Source organism: Parambassis ranga, chromosome 19 (assembly GCF_900634625.1).
Source record: "Parambassis ranga chromosome 19, fParRan2.1, whole genome shotgun sequence".
Taxonomy (NCBI): Eukaryota; Metazoa; Chordata; class Actinopteri; family Ambassidae; genus Parambassis; species Parambassis ranga.
Genome location: NC_041039.1, coordinates 12,217,474 through 12,239,537, shown reverse-complemented (window position 1 = coordinate 12,239,537; position 22,064 = coordinate 12,217,474). Strand labels below are relative to the sequence as shown.

General features: G+C 39.4%; 3 protein-coding genes across 6 annotated transcripts in view; all 3 read left to right on the top strand.

The window, feature by feature from the left end:
* The first annotated feature begins 1,909 nt into the window (after window positions 1-1,909).
* znf281b (zinc finger protein 281b) lies at window positions 1,910-8,928 on the top strand. 4 transcript variants are annotated; one of them, XM_028430011.1, is made up of 7 exons: window positions 1,910-2,069; window positions 4,064-4,588; window positions 4,746-4,859; window positions 4,982-5,105; window positions 5,763-5,846; window positions 5,931-6,049; window positions 6,220-8,928. In XM_028430011.1, exons 2-7 carry the CDS (start codon window positions 4,136-4,138, stop codon window positions 7,831-7,833), a joined length of 2,508 nt encoding a protein of 835 aa, XP_028285812.1. In that variant the 5' UTR covers window positions 1,910-2,069; window positions 4,064-4,135; the 3' UTR covers window positions 7,834-8,928. The 4 variants fall into 4 exon arrangements, with proteins under 4 accessions (XP_028285812.1, XP_028285809.1, XP_028285810.1 ...); XM_028430008.1 differs by having other exon boundaries at window positions 5,754-5,846; XM_028430009.1 differs by having other exon boundaries at window positions 1,943-2,037; window positions 5,754-5,846.
* Window positions 8,929-12,687: 3,759 nt separating this feature from the next.
* On the top strand, window positions 12,688-16,844 carry muc13b (mucin 13b, cell surface associated). Its single transcript, XM_028430024.1, has 12 exons — window positions 12,688-12,838; window positions 13,750-14,094; window positions 14,181-14,303; window positions 14,659-14,768; window positions 14,858-14,919; window positions 15,021-15,172; window positions 15,311-15,439; window positions 15,531-15,573; window positions 15,681-15,718; window positions 15,802-15,889; window positions 16,023-16,272; window positions 16,366-16,844. The coding sequence occupies exons 1-12, from the start codon at window positions 12,784-12,786 to the stop codon at window positions 16,546-16,548; spliced, it is 1,578 nt and encodes a 525-aa protein (XP_028285825.1). The 5' UTR covers window positions 12,688-12,783; the 3' UTR covers window positions 16,549-16,844.
* Window positions 16,845-18,882: 2,038 nt separating this feature from the next.
* Window positions 18,883-22,064, top strand: part of lrp2b (low density lipoprotein receptor-related protein 2b) — a 28,537-nt gene continuing 25,355 nt past the window's right edge. The window contains exons 1-6 of the mRNA XM_028430413.1: window positions 18,883-18,949; window positions 19,678-19,788; window positions 19,924-20,046; window positions 20,391-20,507; window positions 20,594-20,704; window positions 21,894-22,010. Coding sequence (XP_028286214.1) covers window positions 18,883-18,949; window positions 19,678-19,788; window positions 19,924-20,046; window positions 20,391-20,507; window positions 20,594-20,704; window positions 21,894-22,010 — 646 coding nt within the window. The remainder of the gene's footprint in view (window positions 18,950-19,677; window positions 19,789-19,923; window positions 20,047-20,390; window positions 20,508-20,593; window positions 20,705-21,893; window positions 22,011-22,064) is intronic.

Genomic DNA, 22,064 nt, shown 5'->3' with positions numbered 1-22,064 from the left:
AATCGTAAGTGAGCAGAGATTCTGCGCAATACATGATTCAGACTCAGTCCTTTACGCAAAGGAGTCTATTCCAAGTGCCAACTTTTTGCCCCGGTATCTTCCATGCAGAGGAAATGGCTTTGAAAACAAAGGCGCCGTTTAAACACAGGGGTCCATGTCCTTGGTAGATCCACTGCTGTTGCGTTCCGATGACTCGACGACCCTGTGAATGTAAATAGCTCCTGTGCGCACTGGTACCCAAGAGAACGCGTTCTGCCAAGAGTGACTTTAGATTGAAGACTGTAGAGGAACTACAGCACGGGTGGCACATTTCACTTTCACGGAGCGGGTGGAGGAGCCGATGTGAGGATACAGAGGAGGGCAATGATTTTTTTTTTGCTGGTACCCAATAAGGTGGAAGCATCAACGCGACCAAACAGTGTAACAAAGCATTCCACTCTTGATAGTCCTTTAGGTTCATGTTATTGCATAGACAACCCCCCCCCAAAAAAAAAAAAAAAGCAAACCTATTTCTATGATCATACATTTACCAGTCTATCACAATGAGAACACTGCACCCTTCTAAAACTGGGTTATTTGACTGTACGAGATCCTCAATTTGTGTCTATTTAGCTCCATCTAGTGGTACTACATGGAAGTAAACCTGAAGCATATAAGCTTGGTGGACCCTTTGTGAAATGTATAGTCTATAGCCTACCTATCAGGTCACACTTACTTTACTAATTAGGCTACCTGAAAATAAATCTTATAAGGTTTTTAGCTAAAAGGATACTAAAGATTTGCAGGTGTTGGGTTTTATTTTAGGTCAAATAAAACTTTTAAATAAAAGTTTTAGCTGTGCCAGGTTCAATAATCATTGATTTTGTCTTATCAATACTGAAGGCGGTTCTGCACCAAACTGAATTTGAAAGGATGCAATAAAATGTATCGCAACCAACTGAAGAAGTAAAAACTGTAACAGCACAAATAAAAATACCATAAGTGCTATTCAAATCTTATGTATCAGCAAGACATTGTAAATGTATGAGTGCATTCTATTCCAGTAACGTGGTTTAATTGTATAGTTTTTTACATCATATCTGCATGCAAGAACTAAGTGTATGCATCTGCATTACACTGTGAATAAATCATACAAGAGTTGTAACTTTATGGGATGCATTATAATGACACACATGCATGTATTATGTATTCATTAGGTACATACATCAGATTACACACTGAATTTTGTGAGTGAGCTAAAATGACATGTATTCAAAAATTCAGCATTTTAATGCTTTAATCTGCACAGAAGTGCATTTTAAACTCACATGGCATCATTGCAGACTGTACGTCATTAAGCTGATAAGAGGGAATTACAAGAAGATGATTAAAGGTGTGTTTATTCAGTTCATCTTTAATCTTTTATGTAGTTAATGATTAAACAGTAATGCTCTATGACTGTTGTTGTTGGCTCTGATAGGGGGGGAAATTGCTTATCAACAAAAGATAAATTGACTGCTTTTTTATAGCACAAAAACGCTATTAAAATGACATTTTCTTCTCTGTAATGCTCATGTAATTGAAAGTAAAACTACCACACATCAACTTGATCTGAAGCCTGATGTCTGTCAGTGGAGGAAACAGAATAAATTGTGTTTGTTTAATTATTAATCTTTCTCCTTTACTATTAACATGTAATCATATTGTAATTATTGTCAGTCATCATGAAGAGAATATGGAATATTATGTAGAAAAGGTAGCTTAAATGAAGACAGAGTCTTAACAAAGTGAGTGCATTAAAAACTTTTAGTGTAGCTGTTGTTCTGCACTATAATGCTTACGTGTAAATGCAGTGTATTCACGTTTGTGCATAGTACTTCTTTAAGTCAAAGGAGGACCCCTCAGACCTCGGCAGCAGCCTTCGCCTGTCTCCTCTCACGACCCGTCCGCTACACCCATAATTCCCCGCGCCAGGACAAGATGGAAGAAAGCAGCGACCGCCGGAGAACAATGTTTTGGCAATAAACCCCCAAAGCGGCGAATAAGGAGAGAATACAGGCACGTTTGGAACAATTTGCGGTCATGTGTAGGTGAGCGGGAAACTAAATATGCTTTTATTTCTGTCGAGTGTGTGGCTTTTGTCGAAATTCAGGCGAACGATTGTCTGGCTCGGCGCAAACAGGAGATGCACCGAGACCCAGCATCATTGTTTCTCTTGCATGGGCCGTAATGCGGGTTTTCAGTCGGGGCAGCTAACAGCTAACTAGCTAGCTCGTGGCAGCCTGATTGTTAAAAACACAGCTGCCTCAAAGCGTGCTGTTTTATTTAGCTCGGTCATTTGTCCACATGTACCGCAGTCACAGAGGAATGTTTTGCTAGCTGCCTGCACTGGTAAGCATTATCCGGTTGTTATTACAGCTAAAGTTAGCTATCAATAAATAGAGCGCCAGCGTTGCTCGCAGCCAGACAGATTTGATTTCGCGAGCGTCATCAAAGCTTGGGAATTGGAGAATGAGCATATCGTACCGCTGACCTGACTTCTAACCAAACGTGCTTTTAAATTACACATTATTTGTTGTTCTTTGTATATTCAATGGTTGAGTCATGTTTGGCTTCATACATCTCTTTAATATGTGGTCGAATAAATAGTAAATATGTGCTTTAACGGTATCAAATCATGTGTCCTCTTTTAGCCTTAGCTTTTCTTGATAGCAATTCTAGGTAACAAGCTAAGACGATGCGTTACAATGCTTATTCTCAATCTAAATGTTAAAATGTTTACTATAACTACGTGTATTTTGGTTGTTTTTGCTTTGAGTGTTAGTGTGGTTTTGTTTTATGGGGTGATTGTGGATTCTAAGGCGTCTTAACCTTTTGTTTTGATTGAGGGCGCACAGATGCGTTGATTGTGTCTCATTGTGGCTAGCCGGCTAGCTAACTATGCTAACTAGCTGGCTAACAATTATGCACCACAAAAGCTCATCCGCTTTCTGTCGAATGCAGTGTCGCGTAACCAAATGGTCAGCTGCTCTAGACTAAACAATAAATCCCCACTCCTTTCTTCCCCTCTTTCCCTGCTCAGATTCACGTCCCACTTAGTTACCCGACTGCGCCTGCTTAAAAATCACTAAAATGTCTGGCTGGATTTGACCTAAATATCGTTTGTTTTAGGCAAGAGTAGTGAACCGATTAATTTGCCAATATTGTAACCAATGCCCCCAGCTTTTGCATTCTCGCTGTGGTTATTGATATAAAGATGGCATGTGGTGTAGCTCTAGCATGCATCAAAAGTGCAAAAACAATAGCGACGTGTGTCTAAAAGCTAGATTCAAGATTTTATTTTGGCCACAGTCCAAGTCACATGTGGTGCTAGATAGAGAACAATACATGAGATGGATTTACTCTGTTAAATGCAACTTTTCTTTTTTCCCCTCTTTTATTTTGAACAGAATTGGTTGCTGAAACTTGATCAAGCCTTCAAATATTATATATACACAACCTTTAGTTATGGTTTTTTGCCAGAACCACTTTTGCTTTAAGTCACTGTTCATATTCAGATAAACTTTTTATGTCCGATTTGATAGATGTGTAGTGAATTATCTGGATGATCAGAAGGTTCTATTGATGACAATTAGGCATATTTCAGTATTTACAGTAGTAACTTTGACGTGATCGTATAGAAAATGAAAGCTTTCATTTTGTTATGTTTTTCTCAGTGTAAACCAAATGCATCTGTTGCTAAGAAATCATTAAGGTACTGTACCCAGTGCTTGAGTTAGACAAAGTCTGTCCAGTAAATTAATTAATGGTAGAAATCAGGGATCATGATAGTAACTATGTAATAGCAATGTAGTGGACCTGCAACAATTGGAATGTCATAAAGTGATGAAAAATTAAAGTAACAATCAGTAATGGAGATAAATAGTCCAATATATTTGAATATATTGTTAGTGGAAGCTCTTCCATATAGCCAGGACTAGGAGAATTTTCACAACTGGGACCCATCATGGGACTGTCAGAATGACCTTTTCATGTTTGTAATCATTAGTGCATAATCTGTTTGTGTTTCTGTTTTCTCTTATAGGATGGTCTCCTCCTGCATTCCTCTTTAGATTAATTATCATCCTTCTCCCCTGCACAAAGCAAAATCACCATCATGAGTATTATCCAAGACAAGTTAGGCAACGAGTTTTTGCGCAACGGAGGCATGGACCCCAATTTTGCACCAGGTATGCTTATGTTCAGCCACCTGCCACCAGTGACCAGCTTCACACGACTGGCCTCCCAGTCTGTTATGGGCGAGCTTCCACAGGAGATGATCCTGAAGAAAGAACGAGACTCACCCCCAGAACACCAGGGCACCACTGCTGCCAACACAGGGGGCTTCCTTCACAGCATGGGCATTAAGCAGGAACGGCTAAGTGAGCTGGATTACCGTATGCCCATGTATGGCGGGGGTGGAGGAGTAGGGGTGAACTGTGCTGGAGGGGGCGCGGGGAAGAGTGGTACTGACATGTCAGATATGTCTTTTGGCAACCACCACCAAAATCACCAGAACATGCTCCTGCATGACCTCAGCCTCAGCAATGTTCGTTCCCTTGGAGAACCGGTAAGAATTTGTCAAAAGTTTTTTTTGTTCATGCTTAGTTTCTTCTCTTAATACCATTCCTAACATTGTTATATGCAGACTTATATTTTTGACCATTTCTTGTTTTACAGTATCAATCTACTTTTATGCTGTTAACTTATTGATGTTTTCTCTTTAGATGCCTGAAAGACCAGTTAAAGAGCCAAAAGAGTCCTCAGGTAGAAGAGGGCGTAGAAGTAATGGAGATGGACAAGGGGGCAAAGCTAGGAGGAAACGCAACGATGCTGCAAAGGTTATTAATTGAACACTAATATTCTTCATTGCATTGCACCAAAAAGCTATGCAGTAATTAGCTGACACAACGAAAGCACATTCAAGTCAAAATAATTTTATTTTGTCGGTTTCTCCCTGTAGGCTATGATGCTGGATCCAGATGGAGCCTGCCTGTCCCCCAACTCAAAACCTCATATCTGTGAGCACTGTAACGCCGCCTTCCGCAGCTCCTACCACTTGCGTAGACATGTGCTAATACACACAGGTGAGAGACTTTTGCTGCTTGTTGTTTCTATCTACACAGTGTACACATTTGTCTCAAAGTTAAAATATAATGCTCACTTTAGTTGTCAAAGCTTGTCTGCAGTAAAAAAAAATCAGGTTCAGACAGGATATGTTAAATCAGGAGGCAGTGTCTGCTTTTCATTGTCATTTATCATATTGCTTTGGAAAGTGTAAATTAAATATGCAACCACGGATCCAAAGGAACTTCAAAGGAAATTTAAATAAGAATTATGACTAATACACATGGCAGTCTTCTCCTCAGCACAATTGCTGGGGACCTTGTTTAAATCCAGACAATCACTGAAGCCTGCAATGACTCATTGGCTTACTCATGTATTTCTGGACATCTTAGTCATTCTCCTTGCTGGGAATTCTCATTTGGGACTTTGAACTTAAACTCATGAATGATTCAATGCACAGGGTTGTTTTTTGATGACCTCATTTTGTCTTAAATCATTTCTACACATGGGGAATGTAGTTTTCCTGTAATGGGACCTCTGGTTCTATGTTGTATGACTGTTTGAATATTTTTTGCTTAAGCCTGTAAATCATGTTAGTATCATTTCTTTTGCTTTGATGTGATGGACTGGGCTGTAATTAATGTGGTGAGCGGGTGGTTGTATTCTTGACTGTACAGGTGAGAGGCCTTTCCGGTGCAGTCAGTGTAACATGAGCTTCATTCAGAAATACTTGCTCCAGCGGCACGAGAAGATCCACAGTGGTAAGTTTCTGTACTTGAGTATTTTTGGAATATATGCCTTAAGTTATTATCAGGCACTGATTCCATTACTGCCTTGTTTGACAGGGGAAAAGCCTTTCAGCTGTGACCAGTGTAACATGCGCTTTATCCAGAAGTACCATATGGAGAGGCACAAGAGGACACACAGTGGCGAGAAACCATATCGCTGCGATACCTGCCAACAAGTAGGCACATTAGTCTATTTACTAAGTTTTTTCTTTAACTCATGCTCTATTTTTATCCATGCTGTCCACCCTTGGCTCACCCTGATGAATAGACTTTAAAACTTTAAAAAGTGGTTTTAAAACTACATCTGTCCACTTAGTAAATCTAAGCCCATATTTTTCTCTCTTAGTTTTTCTCAAGAACAGACCGGTTACTGAAGCACAAACGGACTTGTGGAGAAGCCATAAAGAAGGGCCTAGACCCAAGCATGCTGGAGCTCAGTGAAGCAGAGCTAGGCCAGGGCAGCTATTCACTCACTCAGGGAAACTCTACCACCTCCGGACGCAAGAGGGCAAAGTCCAAAAACAGCGAGGGCGGTGAGCGCAAGAGGAAGAAGAATGCCTCAGTGGCAGCAGCCTCATCCTCTGGGGGGATGGCCCGTGACCTGGGCCTGCAGGACTTCAACATGGAGCACCCTTCAGGCTCTGACCCCACCATGCAGGGACGTACTCCTAAATTAGTCTTTAAAAAGGCTGGCCGCAAGGGGCACGACAAGGGCCTCCTCTCTCTGGAAGACGGTTCTGATGGACAAAACCAGAAACCTAGCTCCTTAGATCATGTAGACAGTTCTGGCCTGGATAACATGGGTCTACTCCAGGGACCCGGAGGTAACAAGCCGGGGCCTGCTACCAGCAGCAACTATGATGATGCAATGCAGTTCGTCAAAAAGCGGCGCTACCTCCATGCAGTTAACAATGACTATGGAGCCGGCTCACTGCACATGGCATCCCAGGGCAGTGGTATAATCCAGGGCACCCTGGGGCCTGAGCCCACACTGGCCATGCTGGACACATCGCCGCTGGAACTCAAGCATGACAAGTCGGGCATTCCAGACGAGGTACTTCAAAGCCTGTTAGATCATTATAGCCATAAGCCCGAGGGAGCACACCACCATGACGTGACTTTTGACTTGTCAGAACCACCACACCATGTAGACCTTCAGCCAGCAGCCCCTGTAACACCAGAGTTGGAGGATGACTCGCCCAATGGTGGAGACAAAACGGCAGTGATGAGCGAGTACTCAAAATTCCTCCTGCAGGCCTTGGAACGCACCAGCCATAGTGGACCCTTCCCAAGCCTAGGTCCAACAGGGCCTTTCCCAATCTTGTCCAGCAGTTCCAGTCCCACAGGGCCCCTGTTCTCTGACAAACATGTGTACACAACATCCCCCCTGGATTGTGGCTACCCACCTGCTGTCTCCTCTCCGCTGCCAATTGCTGCCCCCTCGTCATCCTCTTCTTCATCCTCTTCCAAGTCCCATTATGGCATGCTCGTTGGCTCCCCTTCTCAGACAGGCTACCACCTCAGCTTAGAATCTACTAGCCACCAGCAGCTGACTCCATCTCAGGAGCTGACTGAACAGTTGGAGAAACGGCACTCTCCTGGCACCTTCAACCTACCTCCCCAGGACCTCTCTGCCCAGGCAGAGGGCCCCAAGGGGCAGCAGCCCAAGGCTGGAGGGAGCGCTGCACCTACTAATGGCTCAACATACCCAGAGCTGTCCCCACTAAACCCCCCTAAAGAAACCACATACCAGATTGAGAACTTTGCGCAGGCCTTTGGCTCCCAGTTCAAGTCAGGACGGCGGACCCCTCTGAGCTATGGCAGTGATCCTGGAACAGAGGTTGACCACCGAATACGGACTCCGGTGTCGGAATTCTCAGGGTATACCAGTTTGTTAGCTGACGTCAGTGAGCCAGTGAGTACAGGATCAAAAACCCCGACAAGCCAAAGTTTCAGATAAGGGTCAAATGAGGTGAATCCAGTAAGGGGCCGTTCTGTTACTGTCCATATGGTCCCTACTCTCATCCTAATTTTGTTCTTGTAGCAAAGTTTTGTTTGAACACTGCCATTAATGTTAATACAAAAACGACCAGGGAGGGTCTTCCATGGCCTCAAATGCAATTTTTTAAAAATAGTCTCATTTTTATTATGTAGTCGCTTAATTTTTTTGTTTATGAGTAGTAATTTTGATATGAACGTACCGTAGATTTAAATGTAATTTAAAACATTTAGAGGGTAGCTATGAACTTGCTTGTTTCTTCTTCTTTTTCTGTACCCTTGGGTTTTACCAATCATACCATTGTAAACTAATAATGAACAATGTTGATGATTTCAATAATAATAACATTTGTGGCAGGGAAAGGCCCAGAATTCAAATGGCAAAAAAGTATCTATTGTCTGTTACAAGAAACGTATTAACTCAGGAAAATAGGCAAAATTGTGTAATAAGACTTTGTATTATGAGATGCAATTAGCACAGTTTTTACAGGTGTACTTTGAAACTACAAAACTTTGATTTTGGTTTTTTTTTTAAACTTGTCAGAAAAACAAATATATGATCATGTTTGGTTTCTACTCCGTGCAGCTTTGTCGAGATTATGGTACTGTTGTATCAATGTGAAAACATCCACATAACTTTTTTTTAAGAGCCACATGTTCATGAGTTGGTATGAATTATAGCTTGTGGTGCACACACAGAACAGAACACACTGAAGAGGATGTTACAACATTGCCATCTGCACTCCTCTGCTTTTGTGCACTGTTTTGGCCGCAGAAAGGACACCACTTAGACAAACCTCTGTTACGGCTGCCTGTTTCAGAATGCATTGAATGCCGGTCGGTGATCTTTTCATTGTGCCGTTGCTGATTTTTAAACATGTCACCAACTTTTCTACTCCACTCCTTGCTGTTCCTTTTTTTATGTCAATGGAATCAAACAAGCACTTTTTTAAACAATTCATCATTGGAAAAAAACAATAACCCATTCAATTTGCATATGTGATACGTGATTATTATGCTAATGATTATTAATATTATTTTAAGAGGAGAAAACTGTGAATGGGAGGTGGGAGGGGAGGATGATGGGTGGGTGGGAGGAGAGGGCTGGGTTATTTGATGGGCTTTGATTAGGGGTTAACTAGGCATGATGACCATGGGCATTTAAATGTATTTTGTTGCTATTTCTCAAGGGTAGAAAATAGGGGTGGGCTTTGGGGGGGAGGGCAGGGATTTTTTTTTTCTTACGGTTTTTCGGGTGATGTTGTAAAAAGATGATTTGCCATAATTTTGTTATACAATATTTTGAGAGTACCTCTTTGTATTTAAGTGTTTTGAGAGATGGGCTGACATGCTGGAATCCTTATATCTTTAAATCCTTGGGTATGTTGGATGCATACCTAACCCTTTTATTTATTCTCCACTAGCCACACCAGAACTCTGTAGCAGATAATTTTAGGCAAGTAATCACCGGACCTACACTCAGTCCCTTTCATGTTTCTTTGTGGTTTTTTAGCTAAGAAACTGCTTCAGTAAATCATAAAACTTAAGTTATATCCATCTCCCCTTTCCCAAAATGCAGCCCTGCACTCACAAGAATAAACAATGGCCTTCTTTGTCTTCCGTGGCTATAGCCATTCTTTCCCGGCAGCCAGGGTTGATATTTAATTTAGTTGATTTCCTGTGAGCCGTGCCCCCCCCCTCTTCCCTTTCCTTTTCCTATGTCTGTGAGCTCCACAGCCAAGAGACTTTGAAGCTGCTCAGATCACAGGGAACAAAGACTGACTGACCAGCCACTTCACTCCAAACACACACTATGCTTTTAAAGGGGAGGAATAGAGTGGGAGAAACGGAGAAAACTAAAAAAAAAAAAAAAAAAAAAAGACAAAAAGATTGACCTGAATATACCTCATATCACTAAAGCGTAAGAAAGCAGGGACACGCGTTTCATGTATGTAGTGGAAATATTTGTAGTATAGGTTCGACATATTGTATAATCATTTAACACTGCCTGTGTTTACAATTATAGAGCAAATGACTCATCAAAATGCAAATGTATTATTTTTTTTTCTGTTAAAACATCCACGCCAAGCAGTGTTGCATTATAGATGCCTCATAGAACATTCAATTTTCTCATGTTATATCCCTTATTTTTGTTACTTGCCATAATGTGTTTTGATATGATCTCTAGAAGGATATTGTTTACAAAAATGAACAAAAACACTAAAAATGTGTGTTCTTTTTTTTGAGTTTTTCTCCAGTATGCATGATAAAGACATTTTTTTGTATGGCTTTTTTTCTGTCACCTCAATACCAAATTTTGTAGCAGAAGCCTCCCCATTCCTTTGTCTTATTTGTTCTAGACCCCTTGTGATATGATTTCCCAGGCTGTACCTGTTATTGAGATGCGAACGGATTAGAGAAGCCAATAAAAAAAACTTTTTGTTACAAAAAAAAAACATGCTCTGTGTTTGTTTCTCGAAAGAGCAGGATGTCTGATATTACCTGGAAACATGGATTAGTGTTGTTATTCACCAGTGACACTCCCATCTTTAATGGGAGATTGCTATTGTTTTTTTCCATAGTTTAGTGTGACTGAAAAAAGATGTATTGCAAAAGTTTGTTCCAAGTCAGTAAACCTTATCTAGTTTACTGTCTGTCATGTGATCCCTTACAAGAAAAAATGTTTGATTATCCTGGTGTTTATGCTACCAGAGGATGGAGCCAAGTAACCAAAGATCCCCTGAACTCAGAATACAGAGTAACAGTGTCATAACAAGTGAATGTTTTGCATATTTTTAATGCCATAATATCTTGATGCCTCTGAAACATTTCACTTAAAAGAAGCTAATGCAAATGCATTATCATACTGACAAATCACCAACCCATAGCGACATTTGTGCTGGATAAGAATTAAAATTAAAAAAAGTGGTAGGTAGGTGAAATTGTGTTCCTGGGGTCAGGTTAAAAAAACCTGCCACTTTCCCTCATGAACATGTTCCTTAATTTAATGTTTAATGTTTCATACAGTCGTCGTGCCTCATTGCCAGGAACATCAAATTGGGTGGGGTAAGGTAAGGATGGGCATAACTGTAAGTGACTTTGGACTTTTGCTCTGTCATCACACCTCTGTTGACACTCCTCAGGACATGTTCATAAAAGCTGATGGGGAAAAATGTAGTTAAGGTATAATGTAGATATCTCTATTTGCAGAAGTCCATTTAGCTGTTGAGAAACAATTGTGAAAATGAGCCAAACCCCACAACATTAGTTAAAAATTAACTTTAACATTCTTTTAATAAAATTGAGTTGCTTAGAGATCACAACTTTTTTTTTGTCATTTTGATTTGTTACGGCAGGGAATACGACTGTTGTATCAGTGGTGTACTAAGTTTGTAAAACTTTTCGAATTTTCCTTAAAGTATTCAAAGTAAGCAAGGAAAAATAAAATCAAAAGAATTAAAACAATCCAAGATCACCTGTCTGTGAGTCACAGTATGTATGTGAACCTCTAGGTTTAGTTTTTTGAAGTCCAAATTAAGAGTCCATGTTGTCCTGTTCGGAGGTGTTTTAAATCAGAGAGGGAAGTGTCAGTGAGAGCCCCGTCTAAAAACGACTTGTAGAAAACTAAACTTGTTGCTGCTTATGAGTAAGACTTTGATTGAACTTTCATTCATTTTTTTATTTTATTTTTTTTATTTTTTCATTCATTTTACATTCTGAGTGTGTCTGTAAGCTAAAATAGTTTAATAAAAAATGTGTGTTTTTGGGGGAAAAGGCCTGTTTTTATCATAAGGGTCATTAATGCCATTTTTCCACAGACACTCATGATGACGCTTATGAGGTGTAAGAACTGTTGTCGTGTATGTATTATTTCTGATGTGCAATCAGACAAGGTCTAAGTGCTTGCACTGAGATTGTGCTATCTCACACCTTGTGACGTCTTTGAAGTAAAGGTCACGCTGTCCTCCCTGACGCCCTGTTTTAATGGCCGCTTAGTTTCTGGTAACTCTGTTTCAAGTTGGTCGAATCCCATTCTGGTTGTGTTTAGACGTTTTTATTTCAATGAACACACTTTTCTCTTGTGGGACTGTCAAGGAATAATGTTTTAAAAAGATCCCTCAAGATTTAATGGCGACTATTGAAACTGCCATAAATTCATAAAATGACTGGCAAGGAATGTTATCTTTGTTCCTCCTGTTCATCAATTGCTTCTACCAGTAACTTATAAAGTCTGAGGCTTATTTGTGTGCAAAAAGGAGCCAGGTGTTACTATGACGACCACAACTTTTCTTGTGTTTTTTTTGCATTAAAGCAAACCAGCTTCTCCAAATTCTATGATTTCTTTCTTGTTCCAACATTTTGTCAGAAATGGAAATAGGTCAGCGAAGTACACTTGTTGTGTGTGAGCGTGTGTGTGTTTTATAATGTACAATAATCATAAACCCTGTCAGTGAGCTGTCTCCTCTGCTTCCTGCTAACTGAACCGACTGGTGTCTCTCCAACTCTGTACGATGAGATGATTTGAGTTTTCATTTGCTCCTGACATTATTTGATCTTTATCCTGCACTATAACTGCAGAACATGGAGCGCTGACTCCAACCTTGTGACAGAGTTGTTCAATCACTTTACAAAACATCTTATAAAAGTTACTATTTTAAGAAAGCACAAACCTCTGGAAGTTCACAAAAACAGACTTATGTCATGGAAGACTGATATATAGATAAACAGAATGGAAATATGGCCCCACACCCTTTCTGCTTGGATAACATACTATGTACCACCCAGAGAGGAGTGGCTATTGCTTAAAACACTACCAGCGAAGGACACCTGAATACTCATCATTCAAGACACTAACGCCTCGTCCTCTCTACAGTTTGTTTTCTCTTGGTTTTTGTCTTGTTTATTTACACCAATGGCTGGAAAACATGTACTCCAGTCTGTCCTTTGGATAACTGTAGCCATTGTTCGTAAGTAGCATGATTGTATTTACATTTTATCAGAGTATAATATATGTTTTTTTTCAGTTTTTTTCTGTGTAGCTCTCATTATAATCATAATAAATATAGATGTTTTCTTCTATTTTAACCTATTAAAACATATTCTCCTTTTATCATTTTTTTCTAATTAATCTAAAATACAGATGCAGGAATCAAATGTTACAAAAAAGCGACAATCTGTGTAGCTTGATTGTTTCAGTGCAAACTTATGTGACCAGTGTGTTTACTGTTGTCAGCGGTCAAAACAAGGAAGTTAACTTCAGATCCTCCACTCTGGTTAATGCTTTACTTGTATAAAACCTAAAGTACTTTTAAGAGAAGTTAATGGGGCAGATGCTGTTTTTTGTTTTTGTATCTTTAAATTGGATATTTTTCTTTAAATACAGTGTCTTTTTTTCAAAAATAAGACACTACCTCCATATTTTACACTTATTCAGTGTCTAAGACCTATAATAAGTATATCTAGTTCCTACTGGTGCCATTAATGTAATGATCATGGTAATCAGAATAACCTAAATCCAGAGGAATGATTATTTACTAGTTTAAATTCTGCAAGATTCAAATTAAACAGTGATCAGTTTTTATAGCAGTGAATGGCTGGACCTGCTTCTGCCTTGCTGGGTTCACAAAGCACCAGTTACACTGTATTCTTGTTGCTATGATTAATCCTGCCTATAAACCCATAAATCATACTGCGGTACCATAAAAGTAATTTCACATATCATTTGATCATGACGTGCTTTGAAGGGAAAAAAAATCTGACTGAACCTTAGATTTTAATTAATGGATTTATTTATTTGTTACAGAAACCTGCTGGTGTTTGAAGACTTTTTAAACATTATTCTTACTAATTGCAACATTGTGCTTCTTTAACCATACAGTCTCAGCCCCTCTGGCTACTGCCTCCACTGCGGCACCACCAACAGCAGGACCCTCCATTGCGGCACCAACAACAGGACCCTCCAGTGCGGCACCAACAGCAGGACCCTCCACTGCGGCACCAACAGCAGGACCCTCCACTGCGGCCCCAACAGCAGGACCCTCCACTGCGGCCCCAACAGCAGGACCCTCCACTGCGGCACCAACAGCAGGACCCTCCACTGCGGCACCAACAGCAGGACCCTCCACTGCGGCCCCAACAGTAGGACCCTCCACTGCAGCACCAACAGCAGGACCCTCCACTGCAGCACCAACAGCAGGACCCTCCACTGCGGCACCACCTCCAAGTAAATTCAATATATTCTTCCAAACAACTGATTTACATGCTCTCATAATGCTTATATTACTATGTATGTGCTCTTTTCTTTGAAAGATCCCTGTGATCAGAACCTATGTGGCCAGGGAAGTACCTGTCAGCCTCGTGCAAATCAGTCCTTTGTATGTGTGTGTCTGCCTGGTGATAACTACAATGATGTCACCAAGAGTTGTGAATCTGGTAAGTATTTGTTACTCATGAGCCATTTAGAATGAAGTGTCCTTTAAGACACAAGAGTCCCTGAGGTTTCCAGCTCACAGTTTCCGTTTAAGGCCAGAAATATTAACTGCTGTGATGTTTTTTTGGAGGATGGACCGAGGATGAAATACAGAGCTACATACAGAGCCAGTATAAAATTTAAAAAGAACATTTTTTTAAATCATGTAAAGACAGAAATAATAGAGCTGCATGTAGTTCCCCTTTAATAGACAGATACAGGTTTAATCATTCATCTAATGCTCAGAAAAACAACAACAACAACAATGATTCACATATTGATCATGTGTATTGAGTTTTCTTTACTTTTCTGCTGTAGCAAAAGTTTTCCCTGGACAACTAGGCTTGCCCAGCATACCATATAATAAAGCCATGGAAAACACAGAATCCCCAGAATTTCAACATGCCTCAAATCAAATAACTGATGCGGTAAATATATTTACCATTTATTGTTCATCTGTCGTACACTTCGTGTCAGATGACATTTAACAAATCTGTATTTTCCCTCCAACACACAGCTAGATGTCACGTTCAAGAACGATACCACTGGATACGCTGGATCCTTGGTGTTGGAGCTCCAGTAAGTCTAAGACTCTATCTATCTACAACTGACTTCTAACTACATAATGCTGCACTTTATAACTACAGAATATATTATCAAATGTGTTTTTGTCCATATAGGCTGTTAGATGGAGCAAGGTCTGAGCCTGGGGTCAGAGCATCTGTTGAGATGTTCTTCAGAGCAAATTCTGCAATAACAACAGAAGATGTCAGTAAAACCCTGACTTTTGCTAGCACCACAGACGGTGTACTGGCAAATTCAGTTTTTAGAAGTAGGTTTCTTACTTTTACATAATATCATTCTTCTTATCAGTTGTCTGCACATTGGCACCACACCATCGTATTTGTTTTGTGTATATTTTGTACTGCGCTTTTGACTGTTCTTCTTCTGTTTTTCCTTTCAATTAAAGAGACAGATCTGTGTTCGAGAAAACCCTGTGATGCAGAAACAGCAACATGCAACTCAACAGATGGAACATTCACCTGTACCTGTGACCCAAACTATGTTCCGACATCGTTCAGCAACAGAATGTGCATCGGTAAGTGATTAGGAGAACAGAGGGAACGTGTCTGTGTTGATCTATTATTGTCTTAACTGCAAACTTGAGAAATGTTGTGTATTTCTTTCAGCTTGCCCTAGTGGGAAAAAAGCAGTTGAGTCTGAGTGTAAAGAGTAAGTGTTTCTTTCCTCTGTCATTTGCATTTCATGGAAATCATTGCAAGGTCCTACTGAGAAAAACCTCTAAATAAAGTAAAATGTGCCTTCTTTTTGTCTTTCAGGTGTCAATTTGGTTATTCTGGCCTGAACTGCAGTGAAAGTAAGTAAATAATGACAGTCTTAATACAATGATGCAACTCCTCCACCATTTTTTTAAACATTATGTTCATTGTGTTTTGTTAGATTGGAAGCTCATACTGGTGATTGTCGGCTCTGTGCTCGGTGGACTGTTGCTCATAGCCCTCATCCTTCTTCCAGTATTGGCTAAAAGGTGACGTTCTCTGCCTTCGTCATGCTTTTTTTCTGCACACCTTTAACCATTAGGATGTAATAATTATAAACCCACATTACTACGATTTTGCATGCAGAGATGCAGACTCATTAACCAAATATTATCTTATTAGGTCTACAAAGAAAAGCGGCAAGAAGGTCCGAAGTGAAGACTTGGGAAAACCTTACATGAGCCACTCTCCCGCCAAGGCTCCATTGGCCAACAACGGCTATCCTGTCTCTGTTAGTGAATCAGGCAATGGTGTGGCAGGTTTTGGTGTACCAAAGATCCCACGGGCCACAGCCAACAACAGCTGGGACAGCAGTACCAACCTGGAGATGATTCCAAGCAACAGCCGACAAAACCTGATGGGAAAGAGCTCGGTGGGTAGTGCTTCAATAAGGAGTCATATTTTGCCATTTTCTGTGTTGTCTTGAATTGCTGCGACACTCAAATGTGATTTTCCACAACTGCAGCGGCTAAATGATGATGACCAGGATGACTTCAACCCATACTCCAGATCCACGAATAGCCTCAACTTTCAGGTTCAACCCCGAAGCAATCCCTACGCCCAAAATCGACCCCAGAGCAATCCCTACGCTCAGAGCCAAGGCCACAGCAACCCTTACTACTCACAAGACGAAGGAAGGCGGTTTTAGTTCAGAGAGGGTGACTCCACAGAGACTTTAATCTGGATCAAAAATGTAATCATTTTTCTGTTTTTTATTAAACATGCTTTTTTTCAAATACACACCATTGGTTTCCCTCTATTGTGAGCGTGCAGTGAGAAAGTCAGTCGTCAGGCTAAAAACCTACAAGTGAAGATCATGTGTTGTTCCTCATTAATATCACGCTCGTCTATGATTTTACAAATAAGTGTTTTACAATTATATATTTAACTTCATTGATCTATGTATTTCAATATAATATGTATTAAATGTTTATAACACTGAAATTGTTTTATGTTCCATTTTGTGTAAGTATATAAGTATATATTTGTATATTATTAACCACTTGATTAATTTAAGTAATTCAAGATTCATTCTAAGCTATAATTCGACATAAACAAAATTAAGTACAGTTTTCATCATATTTTATCAGTTTTGTTGTATCTTCATCTGTTGTTTATATGTCAGGCGGTGTTAAAGGTAGGGTAGGAGATTTTGAAAACTCAGTGAGAGTCAGCCAGATTTTGAAAGTTTCTCTGGTGCACGCAGAGCAGGAAGAGAGTGACAACCAGCCAATACAGGTGTGCCTTGTAGGATTGGCTGATGTTTTTAGCATTTTATAGCTTCCACAGATTGATTAATATTCTTCATTTTAAAGTGAAACTGCCTAACTGAATTGGTTGCTATCGGATTGTAAAGAGAAGTTACACTAATTTAACAAAAAGTGCATCAGAATGAAATCTCCTACCCTACCTTTAATGAAACAAAAGGGGAAACAGTGACTACAAAATAAAACAGGTAAGTAACTCAATAAAACTAGAACTAAAGCAAAAGTAAAAGAACTACAAAATAAAAGCCCTGGCTCAAACCATGACATTCTATGGTATTCAATTTGATCTCTCATATCAAATTCCTAAAAACAACAATCCATACTTGGAAATGTTTAGGTTTTTTTATTTAAAAAAATGCCAATGTATAACAGTTTACTAAATGTTATTGTAGGATAAAACTTAAATTAATCCTAAAATATTTAATTTAAGATTAAGATTAAGATTAAGATTAATACACAACAAGGAAAACCTTTATTTGTCCCACAATTGAGAAAATGTGTTGTTGCAACAGTAGAGCAGCGAGATAATATGCAGGCTAAAGTATCAGTTAAAATAAGATAAAGTAAAGATAACATACAGTATAAAAGTAACTACCAATAAAAAAGAGTTATGATAGATTATAGTATAGAGCGTACAGAGTAATGGTACCAATTGCATATATGATTGTCAGGTATTGCACAGATGGAAGCAGAGGTGATTGCAGAGCTGTACAGTAAGTATGTATGGGGGGGGGGGGGGTTCATTGTACAGTACATTGTAAAATGGTGCTGTTTTTTGTACCACCACTGGAGGGCACCAAAGTCTTACTCACATTTTTGAGTCAGTTTGGCAATAAATGAAGATGTTTGTTGACTTATATGACATACACCATGTAAGTATGTTCTTTCCAAAATAGATAAAAAATATTCCTATTTATCTATTCGTTCATTTATTTATTTGATTTTGTTTGTGTTGGACGGAAATAGATCAGGACTGCGTTTCATTTCTGCTGAAGGGCGATATTCCTTGGTGGTATAAACCACTTAAGCAGAAACGACAAAGTCACACACCGAAAAAGGCAATAAAGATATCTGGTGGTGCTGCCTTATATTGATTGTAAATATGATAATGTCTCAATAATGTACCAATACTTCGATGTAAAAATATTATTCACCGCTATGCAGGTCCTTTTCAGTCAAAACTAAGGTAGTCAAATATAGTAAAAGTACTATAAAGGATGATAAAAAGACATTTGTTGAATACTGTACATGGTTGTGTGTGATACAAATCAGATTTGTGTTTATAAAGTTCACAGCAATTAGCTATTATTGAACTATTATTGAACTTTTGAGCCTAAATGTACTAATATGTACCCACATTTTCAGATACTTCATATATATACATAAAAATAGGCACCCCTAACTTCTTGTCACACTGTTACAAATATGAGTAGCTGCTTTTCTTGCTGAGGTATACAACACACTGAGAGGTAAAAGTTAATCTTAGATGAGGTTTATGTAAAGGAGCAAGCCATAAAACACAAATTACTCCTGCATGTGACACTACTGATCTGCTGCTTGCCCTGGTTCATACATCTCCATCACAAAGGTGCTACCATCCTCATTTGTGAAGAGAGCCTGGGTGCAGGTGTAGCATGAGTGCACACACCTTGTCAGCCTAACTCCTGAGCTGTGGAACAACAATAGTGCTGGGGACAAAATCTGAGTGTTAAATTATGGACCTTAAAGGTCTTTGTCTTCTGTCTCTACTATTGTTCTCCCAAGGAATTCATCTTGTTCGAGGTACGTGTATACTTCTAATTGTTATAGTTTTAACTGTAACATGTCACTGCACTTGGGGATTTATTCAAAGGAATCAAAGTACAAGGTGATTATATGCATTCACAGAATCTTCATCTTTACATTTTTATCAAAATGTGAATTAAGAAGGGATTTATCACACACTGTACATTCTTAATTTCACTAAAATCTCTCATAACTCATTGAGGTAGTTTGACTACTTTAGTTGTACAGTTACATAAATAAAACAATGAGATTTTTGTCATTTGTATAAAACTGACATCTAAAGGTATATAATTTGTTGTATATTTAATCAAAATGTATCTCTAATGTGCAGCAACAGTGAAGTATGGTAAAGAACATATTATTATTTCCAAAAACAAATCTTTTTATCACTTTTGACTAAACTCCTAAATGTATAAGAAAGTAGTCACGCAGACTGCGTTATCATTATGCTAATTCAGACTTCAATGATCGATTTGAAATGGACAGCCTTGTATAATCCAAGGTCATGAGATGGTGAAGAATTAACTATCCTTTAAAGGCCGAATCACATGCTTTAAGGTTCAAATGCTGCTCACAGAGAGTGACTAGAACTGTCATAAACATGGTAACTCATTTGTCAAGGAAACTGTAAACTACATATTCTAACACTTTCTGCACAATCATCAGACATTAAAAAAATATAGAGTAAACACATTTTTCTGGTTTTGTGTCTATATTCTCAGCAGGAACTTGTGGCAGTGACCAGTTTCAGTGCACCAGCGGGCAATGCGTTGACATAGACTGGAGGTGTGATGGAACTAAAGACTGCATCGATGACTCAGATGAGCAAAACTGCCGTAAGTATCACAACCAGAGAGAAACTGATGATAAGAACTCATTACTTTAACATGTAAAATGAATGTTTATTCATTTCTGGTAAAATAAAGTCATCTAACAACAGCGCTTCAAATTTGTTTGTTCCTGTGTGGCAGCATCCCCAACATGCACCTCACAGGAATTTAAATGTGTGACAAGCGGAGAATGCATCTCACTGGGATTTGTATGTGATGGGGAAGAGGACTGCATCGATGGCTCTGATGAAAAAAGAACCTGTGGTAAAAATACTGAATCTTTTTCTTCCATTGATGAACAGAGTTTGAAAAATAAGCCACAAGTTCCTTTAGAAAAATATCCTGAAAACTGGCTCCAACTGGACATAGTCAACGTTTAAAAAATCCTTAAAATGATCCCAAAGGACAAGAAGTGTTTGTAGTAAGAATAAGTAAAACCACTGGGTGGCATCATCATCTCAATATTCTCAATGCCTTCTCAGAATACATGTGTGAATAAAACCAAATGAGATCTATGAAAGTCAAGAAGTCTGGGCTTGATGTACTATAGGAAACTAATAATGAATTTACATCACATTATGAGATCCACTTCCATATATTTGTTCCAGGCGGGCGAACCTGCAGCCCGGACCAGTTCACCTGCCGGGAGGGCCAGTGTATCCCAGGCCAATACAGATGTGACCATGTCAAGGACTGTGTGGACAACTCTGATGAAAACAACTGCAGTAAACATTATTTACTGATAATATTTAATAAAAAAAAAACATTCTGCTGGCTTTAAACTTTAAATTGTTATTTTATATATTTGCAGACTATCCACCTTGTCCCGAGAAGATGTGTGCTAATGGAGCCTGCTACAACAACACTCAGCACTGCAATGGACTACAGGACTGCAGAGATGGTTCTGATGAATTTAACTGCAGTGAGTAGACGACAAGTGAATATTACAAACATATAATGTTTATGTATATATAAACATAAACATATTTCTATATGTTTGGTCTTTATATAAAAATACATTTATATTTTTTGATTAAATGCATTCTTGTTTATCTTGCTTCTCACTTCCGGCCGCCATGTTAGTTGTCATTTAGCATCGTCTGACACCCTTTGACGTCGCAGCACCAAATTTTTTTTATTGTGCAGCTATTGGGAGATTTTTGAAGTTAACCTTTCTTTTAATAAGCCTCAGAAATTATGTAAGTGTTGTCATTTATTGGTCTGTGTTATAACCCGGCGTCGTATTATTAATGCGGAAAAAGCTCATAGTTAGCTGTGAGCTAATAGTTCGCTAGCTTAGTGCCAAGTATATTCGGTATGGACCAAGCGGCAACCTTCGGGGCTCAAAGTTGAAGCCCATGCGGAAGTGTCAAAACTTGTAATTCACGCTGCAACTGCTGGGCGCTGGCTCTAAAAGCGAGTAATTTCCCATAGACTCCCACGTTAAAATGGCCGACTTCACAGCAGAAAAGAACATGTTTACAGCCTGGTACAAAAAACCACTCTGGTCTCAGATGATAGGTTCTCTTCTAGTGTCAATTGTACGGGAGGTGAATTTTTTACAACTCACTTGTTTCAATTGTATTCGGCCTTAAAATTGTGCATAATTATGGGCGTTGCCGCTTGAGTGACAGACCGTTGAGGTATCACAGCGTGAGTTTCCTGCCTCCAAGATCGCCCGCCCCCGCAAAACCCGCTCGTGCTCCCCCCCCCTCTTTGTCCATATTTGGAGTTTTGGCGGACGTGACGATGCCAACATGGCGGCGGTCATCACGTCCTGGAACCTCCCACCGGTACCACAAAACGGCTCTTCAGAAACAAACGGGTGACGTCACGGAAGCTCTTTCCACAGTTTTTACTGTCAATGGTATGGCCCTGTAGCTATGTGACTACACTTATGTCGGAGTTATTGCTAGCCTAGCATGTGTTCTTACAACGAATCTGGCCTAGCTATGCTTTAATATATTTGAGCTAGCATCAGTACAGTCCTTTCACCTTTGTACCTCTGGACCGTTTTGACTTCTCGTGATTGCAAACAATCAGGAATTTTAGAAAAGTAGTTTTAATGATTAACAGTCTGTAATTTCAACCACTGTGCTTAACCTTTTTAGCAACGCAGCATTGCCCAATACACCAGTATCAATGTGCAAATGGATACTGTATTCCCCATTCCTTTGTGTGTGACCACTGGGATGACTGTGGGGATAATAGTGATGAACAAGGCTGTGGTAAGGATGAACCAGATTCCCTTGTACACACATTATGTGAGAACATTTTCCATA

Bases quoted from the DNA above. Each gene is read 5' to 3' on its own strand.
- znf281b (XM_028430008.1), top strand. From the start codon at position 4,136: ATGAGTATTATCCAAGACAAGTTAGGCAACGAGTTTTTGCGCAACGGA. The intron at 5,847-5,930 runs GTAAGTTTCTGT...CTTGTTTGACAG, and splicing joins GCACGAGAAGATCCACAGTG to GGGAAAAGCCTTTCAGCTGT. The intron at 6,050-6,219 runs GTAGGCACATTA...TTTCTCTCTTAG, and splicing joins GCTGCGATACCTGCCAACAA to TTTTTCTCAAGAACAGACCG.
- muc13b (XM_028430024.1), top strand. From the start codon at position 12,784: ATGGCTGGAAAACATGTACTCCAGTCTGTCCTTTGGATAACTGTAGCC. The intron at 14,769-14,857 runs GTAAATATATTT...TCCAACACACAG, and splicing joins CAAATCAAATAACTGATGCG to CTAGATGTCACGTTCAAGAA. The intron at 15,574-15,680 runs GTAAGTGTTTCT...TTTGTCTTTCAG, and splicing joins GTTGAGTCTGAGTGTAAAGA to GTGTCAATTTGGTTATTCTG.